Source organism: Falco peregrinus, chromosome 3 (assembly GCF_023634155.1).
Source record: "Falco peregrinus isolate bFalPer1 chromosome 3, bFalPer1.pri, whole genome shotgun sequence".
Lineage (NCBI taxonomy): Eukaryota > Metazoa > Chordata > Aves > Falconiformes > Falconidae > Falco > Falco peregrinus.
Genome location: NC_073723.1, coordinates 30940787 through 30954334, shown reverse-complemented (window position 1 = coordinate 30954334; position 13548 = coordinate 30940787). Strand labels below are relative to the sequence as shown.

General features: G+C 41.1%; 1 protein-coding gene across 2 annotated transcripts in view; it reads left to right on the top strand.

Annotated features, from left to right (window-relative positions):
• SDC2 (syndecan 2) overlaps positions 1-5709 on the top strand; it is a 60571-nt gene extending 54862 nt beyond the window's left edge. For both annotated transcript variants that reach the window (XM_055799109.1, XM_055799108.1), the window contains exons 3-5: positions 1142-1275; positions 2071-2206; positions 3444-5709. In XM_055799109.1, coding sequence (XP_055655084.1) covers positions 1142-1275; positions 2071-2206; positions 3444-3607 — 434 coding nt within the window. In that variant the 3' untranslated portion in view covers positions 3608-5709. The remainder of the gene's footprint in view (positions 1-1141; positions 1276-2070; positions 2207-3443) is intronic.
• Positions 5710-13548: the final 7839 nt, after the last annotated feature.

The window sequence follows — 13548 nt, the reverse complement described above, 5'->3', positions numbered from 1 at the left end:
CATTATCTTATTCTAAAGAAGCCTTCATACTCCAGCAGGGCTTTGAATGTAGAGGAAATTAAATTTAAGGTCATCTTTAGGGAGTTTTCTGTCTTCTTACTCTTTATTTCAAAAGGAAAAGGCTTCTGAATTATGTGGAGTTTAAAAACACATGAATTCCTGGTGACTGAAACATAAAGAAATAGCAGTCTTCCTGCAGATAGAAACTACTTGGGTTTTTATGTTTGAGGGTTTAATGGATTTGCTGTAGAGGAGAGATTTTGTTGATGAAGCACTGTGTTACAGGGAAAACCTGGTCAGTTCATGTAGTTTAAGTCAAGTCCAGATAAAGAAGTTGATTGATTGATGATATGCCATTAACTGGCAATCATTGAACTGTACTTTTGAGCTTAATATCAGCAATACAACAGATAACTTTAATACGAGCCGCTTAAAAAATGTTTAACATCCAACTACAAATTTCCACCCCCCTTTCTGTACCTGATCCCAACATGCGCCATACACAAGATTTGTGCACACACACGCACACACACACACACAGACAGACACACACCCCTCTCGCAAGCCGTGGGGGTGTGCTAGCTCTCCTCGTCTGGATGTTCAGGACCCTCTGCCCACACCCCTCTGCTGTGGGAGACACAGGTGCTCCCCGCCCCTTGTGATCCTGGGTCCCCACCACCTCCTGCCACCCCCAGGAGGTGACCCTGCACTGCCAGGGTGGGGGTTCCAGGGGTGCCCCCATGGTGGCTGTGGGGGAGTGGGAGGTGGCTGCTGGGGGCACCCACAGGGTGGGGGTGGTGCTGCCAAGCCCCAGCAGAGCACAGGGGCATGTCAGGCAGGGTCACAGCAGCCCTGATGCTGCTCCTGCTCCAGAGGTTACAAGTGTTTATGCTTTTTTCATACTTCTTTTCAGGCTGGCTACTTCTCTTTCAAAAACACTGAGGTAATTTCCTGCTTCCTCTTTCATAGGGTCACTTGGGGGACACTGTTTGCACTCGCACCTTTATCTTAGGCATTGTCATCTAAACCATTTCCCTAAGGTGGGCTGCGCAAGCACCCCTACCTTGGTGTCATAACAAAAAACGTAATTAGTCTGGAAGAATTTCACAGGTCAATGAAATGTCACCTCTTTTGTTTCCAGGTGCTGAAGAAGATGAGGATAGTGCAGTGATAACAACATCCAGAACGCTTCCAAAGTTACCGACAACTAGTGATGCATCTAGGGCTGAGACCACCACGGTGAAAATGCAGACCAAGGTGCCTGCACAAACAAAGGTGTGTGGCTGGAGAGCAATACCATTTGAAATGGTTCTGCTGTACCCCATTGATGGCTTGATATTAACTTTGATTTATATGGATTAAAAAGCCCCCCCAAACTTCAATGAATGCTACTGCAGCCTGTTGAATACAGAGCTGCTCAGTTTCATTTCTACTAGAAAGTCTACATAGGGACGTCTGGCTTTCACACAAAAGAAGAGAGATGCAAAAAACAGTATCTCATGATACACAAGATAGTTTCTCATGATACCTTTGAGTCTGAGCTGTACCTTTTTTAAGTCTCTCGAAGAGTTATTAAAAAATGCTGCATGAAACTTCCTTTCTCAAAGGAGAGTGTTGTGTGGTTTGGCTGTAGTTTGAATACTTGCCAGGTTCCATTTAGTATTTCACTGTTTCCTTCTACTACCATAGGTGATACTTAAGTTACCCTCAAAGGTGTTCTGAATATAACATACCTGACATGCTAATTTCAGATTTGTTATTTCATTCAGAGGCTGTTATTCTGATAAACACAGGCAATACTTAACAGCTGTTCGCTAAATGCGCTTTTGGGGGTTTAAACTTGCTGATAGTGTTTTTCATTCCAACATTGTGATGACAGATAGGTCCAGTTACAATGCCTAGCACAGCTTTCTACGGTCAAAAAGCTTCCTGTGTGTGTTTGTCGGTATTGTGGAGTATGCACATGGAGCCACAGCTTTGTGGCTGCCCGTGATGGGCAGTGACAGTGACTGTGCCGACTTATGGTGCGCCCTGTTTGTAAGTGACGCTGTTTTCTTTTTTGTGCCACAGTCACCTGAAGAAATTGATAAAGAGGAAAGGCCCGAGACAGGTGCCAAGAAGAAGAGTGATGAGCCAGGGGATGACACCGACGTGTTCACTGAGAAGCATTCAGAAAACCTCTTCCAGAGAACAGAAGTTCTGGCAGGTGAGGCAGTGTTTGCCAAAGTCTATCTCACCAGAAATATCACAGAAAACAGAGGGGATCCATATTAAATAGTGCAAACTCAGCATTTGTGTTTTCTTGGTAGATTCTTAAACACATTCGTAGTGGGTAGCCAGTGGTTGATTTGATGAGAATGAAACGGATGTCTTCTGGAGTTATTTAATCGTGAAGTCGGTTGCAAATTGATTTGATGCCCACAAGCTGAATACTGCTTGCTGACTATCTGCAGCTTCAACAGCTCAGACAGGGAGTTGCAATTTGGATTGATGCTTATAGTGCAGAAATGTATTTCTTACCCACACTCCAAGAGCACATCGCTGTCTGGTCCATCCTGTGCAGATGGACCCTGCGTGGGAGGAGCTCACGGCAGGGGTGGGTGGATGAGCGGACAGAGAGGGATGGACGAGCACTGCCCTTAGGATACAGTGGGTCTACTTCCATGCATAACCTAGGGAGGCACAGGCTGGCCACCCATGTTTTCACTGCATGTGAGTTTTTTTGTTATAAGAACAGTGTTTATGGGTATACTTTTCCCCCATGTCCTTGGAAGGGCTGTTGGGAGGCATGAAAGTCAGTTTTGGACTGCATCTTCCTGTAAGCATGAAAATGTGAAGTAGCCTAGATATCCATATCAGTGGAAGCATGTGGGTTTGCTCTTGAAGTCTAGTTGGAGTTGATACTTCCTACACATTCACAAATGCATGATGAATATAATGCCTCCGTTCCTACAGCTCCATGAAATGTTCTCTCCTATTACTCATCAAAAGAAAATTCATTTCAGTCTAGGTCAGAGTGAAAACTGATGGAGAAAAGAGAAAACTCATTTCTTAGCCAGTGTAACAAAATAGTTCTTTTAAGGCGGAAAATGTTAACTGTTGAAAATGAGTTTGAAAGAAACTTAAATGTTATTATTGTAAATTAAGACAACTTTATGCTCTGGCAGTATTGGTGGCTTTCTAATTGAGGATTTGGAAAACTTTTAATAACCTTTTTAGAACTGTGGGTTGTTGGATCACTGACTTGTAGGTGGAATGCCCTTTTAAGTGATTGCCTTCATAAACACAAACAGGCTTTCTGAGAATATATTTCAGGGTACTAATAATCAAGACAGTTGCATAACTTGAAAATAATGACGGACTGATAGTGTGAGATGAAGAAGAAACATGATGCTAAACTTGTTTTTCTGGCATATTGTGAATCTTTGTTTCTTTGATTACAGCTGTTATTGCTGGTGGAGTTATTGGTTTTCTTTTCGCAATCTTCCTTATCCTGCTGCTGGTATATCGCATGAGAAAGAAGGATGAAGGCAGTTACGACCTTGGTGAACGTAAACCATCCTGTGCTGCCTATCAAAAGGCACCTACTAAGGAGTTTTACGCATGAAATTCCTATTTAGTGTCTCTATTTATGAGATCACTGAACTTTTTTAAATAAAGCTTTTGCATAGAATAATGAAGATTTTTTTTTTGTTTTTCATTAAAGAGCCATTACGGCACCTTTATGATAAAATCCCATTGTATTTAAAACTTTCCATGTATTCCTTTAAAAATGTAAAATTAAAACTTAACATTTGCAGTGTTCTGTGAATAACAGTGGCAAAGCATTATTTTATAAAACCATTGATGTTCACTGAATCATTTTTAAAACTTTATGCATAAATATAAAATAATGAAAATTATTGTTTTATCCTATGGTTCAATGAAAGTTGTTTAATTTTTGTCGGCATGTCTCAGATTGATCTTACAAGTTAGTTCTTATTTCATTAATTTATCTGTTTCCACAAAATGCCTTTTTGTAGTTGTCATGGTGCAATTTGTCTTCAGATAATTCAGATAACAGTAACTTTTAGTGTAAATGTAATTTTTCAGCTATGTAAACTTTAACCTCCACTTTGTATAAATTTGTGTCAGGATATCAATTTTACACTTTGCATTGTTTCTCAGCGTACCTGTAGCTTCAGTGAGATTTGTAACAGCAAATTAATGTGTAAAATTGGATTATTACTACAAACTGTATAGTCGTATTCTTACTAAACAAATCTCCTGTGAGGAAGATTTGGAGTAAGCTACTGACAAACCTAAGCAAACCCAAAGACTCTAACAGTATTTTGAGAAGTTGCTGCAGATTTCTATGGCCACTGTATTTGTTAATTATTTGCAATCTGAAGGTACAAGTAGGGGTTTAAATTTTTGTTCTTTAAAAATGCATTTAAGTTGTAAACGTCTTTTAAAGCCTTTGAAGTGCCTATGATTATATGTGACTTGTCGCAGACTGGTGTTAATGAGTATATAACAGTAAAAGAAAATGTTGGTATTTTATAAGCACAGACAATTCTAATGGTAACTTTTGTAGTCCTACATGGATAGACATAATTGTAATTTGGGAACATAAACACTACTGAATAAATCATGTGGCCTAATACTGAGAATTCCATTGTGATATAATTTTGTATGCTTTTCATTTTATGTCTACATGCTTATGTTTTAATGTCACAGAATACAACTATTAGCTCTTCAAAATCCAGACAAAAAAAAAAAAAAAAAAAAAAAAAAAGCCTGTTGATCATGCTGATCCTTGGACCAGATGTATTGCTGAAGTGGTGGAGAAAAGCAGGAATGTTTAAGTCTTGCATCTGGTGTATGAGTTATGAGTCTTTTGACCTTTGCATAATATTTAATGGCAGTATTGACACAGACCTATTCTTCCTGCAAATGTTGTTTTCCGTACTGTAAAATTCAAAGGAGTACCTGGGTTCATTTATTGTGTATATTGGTTTTTGATTTGTTGTTTGGGTTTGTTTTTTCCCCATCCTTTTGGAGAATTTGGGTTTATTCTACTCGGACTCCGGCAGAAGAGTTGACAAGTGGAATATCTTCATAGAGAAGAAAGAAATATTCCGAGTAGAAGAGAAAAGGCTTTGTTGCTTAGACCTCAGATAGGTGTTGGATAGAGGGACACATGGAGAAGACGATAGTCTGCCTCCTTATATTATGCTTTGTAACAGACAAATGGCTTCGTCTTCTGCTCTGTTAACCTCCTCATTTTTTATTTTTGAGATTTCCAAACTGTAGGTGTTCAGGATGTCAAGCTGAACTGCTTCTCAGAAATGGCAATGTATTGTAAATAAGATCTGGTAGCTCTTCAGATAAGAGTTGCGTAACTTGTATTTGTTGCTGTCCCAAGTTCAGTGGTCATTTAGGAACAAACAAATGCTATCCTGTGCTAAAATATTTAATATATTGCTTTTTAAATTACTTATACTTACTGGCAAGTTTTTCAAAGCCATAAAAGTTCAACAAGTAAAAACAGGGTAAGAATTTAACAGGTATATCTTATTGTGCAATATTTAGTGAAATTCAATTAGTAAAATAACTGCTTGAAATAACTGTGCCAAGAAAAGAAAATTTCTGGCAAATGCTGTGCCACTGCTGTAAAATAAAGCATTTGTTAAAGTGCCAAAATAAAGTCTACCATGCCTAAACTAATACTTTATTTGTACAGTCTGACATCCAGTTTTTTGAAGCCCACTTCGCTTAAGGTAGTAGATCTGAATTTTCTTTAAGGATGCAATGAATATCACTGTAAGTATAGCTGTAAATATTAAACACCAGATAAATTGTCTCCTCCTTCTTCAGCAAATTGATATTAAGAAGCTGTTTTCTTTTTATTTATATAGGTTAGACTCTGCCTCTATACTTAACGTACAGGACACTTTATCCAACGCAGACACTAGTAATTATGCAGGCTACCAAATATTACGCTTGTCTGGTTCTTCCTGCATCTGCTTACAGGCAGAAGCGATGGTAAAGTTTCAGCTCTATTTCACCACTCGCCTTTCTTTCCCCTACACTTCCATTATCTGCTCTGTTACATGCAGGAGAGGTTTAATGCTTCAGCTATGTACACGGACTTAAAGTATCACAGTGCTCCCACCCTCCCTAACTAAAACCTGAAACTTCTTCAGCATGCAGTAGGCGTGATGGTAGCATTTATCATCTCGTGATCTCTTTGCCTTTCTGTTTTCAGTGCCAAACCATACTATTAGAATTTTTCCCTATCAGAGCTATCATCTCAATTGTAAACTTCGGTTCAGTTTTCATCGGTCTCAAAACCAGGCTGATGCAGACACCTGGCTTCCAGCAATGCTGTTCAGAAGAAATCAGCAGCTGAATATGCATCTCTCATGTGAGGCTCCCTAGCATGAGTTGGTCTTTGGTTTTGCTTCTCTTTTGTTCTCCGCTTCCTGGATGTGTTTCTAGCAATGCTCTGGCTACTCGTGGATGTTGCTGGGCAGCTGGGAGTCTCGGTGCCAGGCTGTGGATGCTGCGCTGCCTGCCTGCAGCTAGCCAGCAGCATCTGTACCTCTGGGATGGCTTTTCCTAGAGACCTCTGGCTCTTCTCTGCTGGAGACACTGTACCAGCTCTGAAAGTCCTCCGCGACCTGATACACAAGGCATTTCCTTGTGATTGATGAGCTCCACTGTTTATCAAAATGCCAGTCTGCTTTCATTCACCCTGAGTTATAAATGGTTATTTCCTCTTAGATTCTTTGCAAATGAAGGCCAACGCAAGTAATGTAATGCTTATGTTAAAAGAAGTCTCTCGCCTTTGCTTTATTCATAGAAAAATAACTTCAGAGGTTGAGTTCCTGATGCTCCTGCTTGCCAGCTTTACAAGTGAGTTTGGGATCATGTTTACAGGCTGCATAGGCAGCTTTTTCTTCACTTTGAGCGTTGCACTTCATTGAATTAAGACAAATTAAATTAAAACCAAAACTGTCCTCTTGTATCTCCTAATAAGAGAATAGCTTATTTGTAACTTTGGCTAGTTGTTCTTTCGTTCTTTTGGAGCCATGTATTGAAATGATGGTGGAGTGCTGTTTTAAATTACAGATACTATTTTTAAGCAACATATGGAATACAGGAAACTTTTGTAAGCAAATAAGTATCCAGATAAACATTAAACAAAAACTGTTGGTGTGAGATGATCAAAGTATGCTGAATATTATATTCTTTGCTCAAGTAAGCTGTTGTGGTTTAACACCAGCTGGCAACTAAGTACCACCCAGCTGCTACCTCACTCTCCCACTTCTGGTGGGATGGGGAGGAGAATCGGAAACAGGTAAAACTTGTGGGTTGAAATAAGAAAAAATTAATAATTGAAGTGTAATAATACTTATAAAAAGAACAACAACAATAAGAAGAAAATCCAAGGAAAAAACAATTGTTGCCCAATACAATTGCTTGCCACCTGCTGACCGATGCCCAGCCAGTCCCCCAGCAGTGATTAGCAGCCCGTGGCCAGTTCCTCCCAGTTTATATACTGAGCATGATTATCTGTGGTATGGAACATCCCTGTGGCTAGTTCGGGTCAGCTGCCCTGGCTCTGCTCCCTCCCGGCTCCTTGTGCACCTCCCCACCGGCAAAGCATGGGGAACTTGGCGAGTCCTTAATGTAGAGTAAGCTCTACTTAGCAACAACTGAAACATCAGTGTGTTATCAACATTGTTCTCATACTAAATCCAAAACACAGCAGCTACTAAGAAGAAAATTAACTCAGCCAAAACCAGGACATAAACAAACAACAAGGGAAAAGGAATTTGAGAGGGAAAAGATCTCTTAAGGAAACTATTACTCTTACAGATGGAAATAATACAGCAATTCTTTTTAAACTTGCAATCAGTTGTATTTGTTGCTTAGCCCTTGCTTAATCAAACTGACATCATTTCCTTTAAGGAATTTGCAATATTGTTCTCTATTTTTAATGAGCTTTAATATTAATTTTGTCAAATTTAAGCTCTTGCCTGTGTATCACAGGGCTCTGAACCTTAGTGTGAAAATTCTGTGCTGTAAATTTTTAGAGCAATGCTTTTCCAAAACGTTCTTCAGGCTGAGGAAGCATGACTTTGCTGCACAGTTTGTCTGAGAGAAGATACAGCAAGTATCCCCCTCCCGGGCATGCCTTCTGGTCCTGGGATGATTCGTGGCTGAAGCCGAAGAGCGGTTTTACGAAGGAACTGGAGCAGGAGAGGGGGACGCTGACATGTGCATTTCATTTCCTCCTGACTGGGCTGACCAGGCGCTGGGTTCAGCTGTGTGGGTGGGAGTGGGGGAGATGTAACCCAACCCTGCCAGTGGAAAAGATGCTTTGCTGAGATTTCTTCCCCAGTGAAATAAGCTGTGTATTTTTTTGCCTTGAAAACAAACAAATGATAAAACTTAAGCTCAGTAGAGCTAGAAATGGAAACGTGGGCTCCTGCCCTGACCCTTGTGAACCAATTTCAAATGTGTATCGGATGTGCAGAGTAGCTGCTCACGTGGGTGGAAATCTGAATAATGCTCTGTGCACTCACAGTATGTGAGCTTGGTTTCTGGCAGGGAGGTGTGGGGGCAGGGAGGGGAGGGAGGGCGGTGGGACAGGGCCTGTGTAGAGCTACAGGCATTAATTTGGGGTGAGTGGAAGGAAGGCAGGAGGAGAAGCTGCCCTGACAGACCCATGTTTTCCACTGAAGTTGCAAGGCATTTTGTTTTCCTGAGCTGTGCCATCGCACTGAATTCACTCTTAACGGAGAGGATCTGTAGTCAAGAGAGTGGGCAGGTGTTGGTGTCACATCCTGAGAGACGCTCTTGGTTGCACACAGCTTCCCAGCGCATCCGAGATCTGTGCTGCCTGTTGCAGCGGCTGCCAGTGGCTTTGCAGAGGAGCTGCTGCAGCAAAACGGGCCGCAGACCCGCAGGGGTGACCCCGCACGCCTGCTGCTGCCCACGGGAGGTGCCGGGAGGGTGGCAGGAGGCAGCAGTTAGGGTGCTGCATTGCAATTGGAAGGGTCTGGGCTGTCCGTAGGAGGTGGGAAGAAATGGATGAGATGCAGCCAGGGCTTTGCAGTTGAGATGTGCCATTGTGTATTGAAGCAACTTTTTGTTTCTTTTCTATGCTTGGGAGATGTCAAGTTTTCACCGCCCCTAACTCCTTCGATAGCGAATGTGTTTATGGTGTAGCCTGCACAGCTCTCAAGTTTTTTAATTCATGTTGCAGCTTAAAATCTGTGCTGTAGTTGGGCTGGGGCGGAGGGCCGCTGTCTCTCATGACTGAAGGTCAGGTCCAAAGAATTCCTCCAGCCTGGCAGTTCAGCCCTGGCCTGGAGTGAGAGGAAGCAGGAATGCTTGTGAAAAACTTCCAGAAAAATATTGCAAAACCTGTAATAGTTTGTTGAAAATAAACAGAGCCCAAGTTCTCTGTAGGGGGTGACTTTAATTCATTTAGATTTCTTCTGGGGCATTATGCAATGTTTTTCCCATGGATCTTTTGTTGATTTGTTGAATGCAGAGGAAGCTTCTGATTTTTTTTCCTCTTTTAAATCCAAGCACTGACGTATAAGGAACAATAATCCCACCAGACAAGCTACTTGAAGCTTATCTTGTGGTGGGAAACTAAGCTCAGTGGAGGAAAAAGTTCTGTGTCCTAGTTACCCACCCACCTTGTACGGCCATATGTGGTCCCAGAGTCTAAAAAAAGTTTGGTGCCCATTTTCATGAGTTCCTGTGGTGGAACAGGAGCATTCTCTAAACACTCTGGCTCCCCAGAGGATACCAAACAGAAATGCAGGCTTACTTTTTGATGTTTCTGTGTCATAACCCATAATACTAGCGCTCATCTTCTTCCTACTCCCCTCTCTAAATATAGCGGCAGGAGAGTAGTCAAAAACCGTCACACTAACCAGTACTGAAAGAATGTAAAACAGTTCAAAGTTCAGTTTTCATCACTCGTCCCTATAATTTTCGTTACCACAGAGCTAAGAGAAAAGTCTCTTGTGAAAGGAAGAGAAGTGGAGCATGTGCTTCCTTCTGTACCAGCCCACAGTGCCAGCTGAGTTAATGCTGACTTGGGGAAAAACTTCCTCTTGGGAAGGAACAGCTTTTGGGGCCAAGTCTCAGATGGCTGAGGGCCTGGCTTACCTCCTGCTCAGACCGAAAAGCTTGAATGAAGGACCTGACCTTGACCCGGTGCCTCACTGCCAGGCTAGCGGCTGTGTCACCTTCGTGGTGGTGAGGCAAGGCTTCAGGAGCAGTTCTAGTAAATCTTCATTATCTGAGCTCCATCCTGTAGGAAAACCTTCCCTGAGAATCACAGTCAGCTTAAATTGTTAACTACAATCAAAGCAGTAGCAAGAAACCTGTCTTTAAATCATCAGCTTTCAGTTTGTTTTGCATGTGCTCAGATATTTTCCTAAAGAAAATTGGTTTTCATTGGCTGGTAAACAAGATGACTTATTAACATGTAATTTAATTTCATCCTTACAGTATTTTGCTCTGCAGGAGCACACACTATTTACATACTTATGCCATTGCAAAGCTTAACTTCTGTTTTTATATTCTACTTTTTCCATTCTGTTATGTTAAAATTGGTGAATAGATACCAGCTGATTCAGTTTATAGTTTTTATTTGTTTCAACTTGCTTTTCAATGGAAATTGAGATTCATTAAAAGAATGCATAAAATTAGCACTTCTTATAAAATAAAAAATATCAAGCACATCAGAACAAAGGTTAGCAAAAACATTTTTACTTTAAAGCATATGTAATTATTGGAAGTAACTTACTTATTAGGCAAAAGCATTTTTGCTAGTTACTGAATTGAACTGAGCAATTCCAATCACAATGTCTGTTAAGACTTAAAACCAGTAGGTCTCAACCTTTCTTCTTTTTTCCTACAGGTTGGAAGCGTACAAGCTTTCCTGCCTTTTCAGCTTCTAAGTGGTTTTGTAAAAAAAAGCCTGGGGGGAAAAAAAAAAAAAAGAGAATTTTATACTTACAGAAGAGCTGTCAAAGAGCCTAAAGATTTTTATCATCTCAAAAACTGGTTACAGGTGCTCAGCCATGTTACTTCTCCCAATTCATGGTTTGATTTTTGTAACAGCTCTGGTAGTAGAAATCATCAATTTTTGTCTGCCAGTCTTTTTATAACACACATTGAACCACTAAAAGCTAAGTAGACTTTTACTTCAGCCTGTCTTGATGGGACTTTTAATGCAGCTCCTGAATCCATAGACTTGTTTAGTTCTGACTCTTCTAGATTCTAAGAAATACTGTACCTGTCCTTCAATAAGCAACATATTCTTTCACACAAGTTCTTAGTATATCAGCTTTTCACTTTTCAGTAAGTGTACCAAAGCTTTGAAACTGATAAGACAGACTTTGCAAATTTGAGTAAGACTTACACCATCTTCTAATGTATACCAATAGTGGATTAAAGGAGGACTCCAAGGCTTTAGTTAGTTTTGATAGTAACACATTAGCTGTCTTACAGAATCAGATTATTTTTAAGTTTAAATGGTTAATGTTATATTATCTCTGCTTGATTTGAGCAGTCTGTTCAGCATCTTGTAGTTAAACCTAGAATGAGATATTGGTGAAGCTGCGTCTCAAAGCATGAATCCACACACTCAGTGGGGAGTTGTGTCTGTTTGCATTCAAAACCCAACACAAAATCAAACACCTCTCACTTTCGGGCCTGTTCAGATGGTAACAAGCTATTTTGGCACTCAATTTACGTCCATCTGTCTAGTATCTGCCACTCCAAGAACGCTCCCCTCCCCGGCACAATGGCTGGCTGAAGCAGCATTACACAGAGAAGTCACACTCCCGCTCAGCCTCCCATCTGCCTCTGTGAAATGTATATTATATTGGCTCATCCTGTATGAAGACAGTCTGTAATGTGTTCAACACAGTCCAACCCAGCCCAAGCTGTGCCTAAGGAGTAACTGTTTTCATGCGGGGTGGTGGGGTTGCACTAGATGTCCTTTGAACTTGGAACTCACCATTACGGTAGGCGTGTTATGAAAAAAGGGCTGCTTTGGTACGCAGTAGGGGTGACATTCCCTTTACGCTGTGTCCATATATCCAGAAATAAATGGTGTATTTTATCTGCATTTTTCCAAGTATCTATGGATTTAAACTTGTTTGGGACAAGTATGTGCTGAATAAGTTGAACTTGGATTTTATCCTCACAGAAAATACTGAGATGAATAATACCAAGCTGTAGTGGAGAGAGCTGCTGAGAGAAACTATTTATAACTTAATTCCTTCATCATAAGGAAAGTTATTTAGAGCAGTATTCAATGTATTTTAAATGCAAATGCATGATAATTGATGTTAGGCATCCAAATACCTTTGCTTTGTAGACACAGGAGTGAAGGAAGACTCATGTATATTGCTGGACCAATTGCTACCTGAAGACTGGAGATCCATAGGAATGCACAGAGAGGGCTCCTCGCATCTCTGGTTTTACATCAGGCGCCTGTGCTCTGCTCTCTGCCCATGGCAGCACAAGTCACACATTTATAAGGAGATTCAAGTGGGAACACTTTCCACTAATGCTTAACAAAAAAGTTTCTGTGGCTTCTCAAGCCATGGCCCCTGTAAGTAAACTTGTAGTATTCTGCATGAGAAGTTAACACTGCCGGGCTATGTCTTACTAGCAAATTGTGCTGCTGTAACTTTTGTGGAGTCACGAGTTCCTGGCATTTTTATGTTGCTGGAGCATGTGTGTTCATGACTGCTTTTTTGAGCTGCTGCATGCCCTTGCTGCAAGAGGCTGTAACAGCAGAAGGGCTGCTGCTCTCTGGGTAAGGACCCAGAGCTTGCATCTGCCAACATTGCTGCATTCTTGGAGCACTTATGCAGTGGCATTTTGCTAGTAGCTGTATGTTGGCTTGTGTTGTTCAGAGAGGAGATTCCACTTTAGCAGGAGAGGCTGAATTTTATTAGCTTACATCAACTTAGTATGAGAATGCACAGAAACTCAGGGCAACTAATGCTGACTTCTGACAGTGAACCTGTATTGCACCGGCCAGGCCCCAGCTGAGATGTGTCCCAAGCAAGCATGCCCTACCAACCCACTGCTGGCAGACGCTCTGCTCTGGGCTGATGCTGCTCTTGACACCTGAAAAAACCTGAGACTCTGACACAGCAGAGGAAAAGCTAGGAGAACCATGTATAAGAATACATGCCATGAGGTGCTTGATGTTTTTCTTTCACAATGTCCCTGTCTTCTTCCCCATTCGATGCACTATTAGGATATAGTTATTTGCTGCCAGGATGCATAAATGGAAAGACATAAAAGTCAGGGCCAAGCTCGAACACTTCTTCCTAGGAAGAACTGAAAAACAGTGCTTCTTGGAAACTTAGGAATATTTCTTTTCAGCTCCTTTAACTGAAAAATAAGAGGAAATAAAAGCTGAATTTTGCACTAATTAGCAGTCCATATTTATCTGCCTGCAGTGCAAAACAACAAAGAAAAACTTTAAATGAAGAATACACCTTCTAG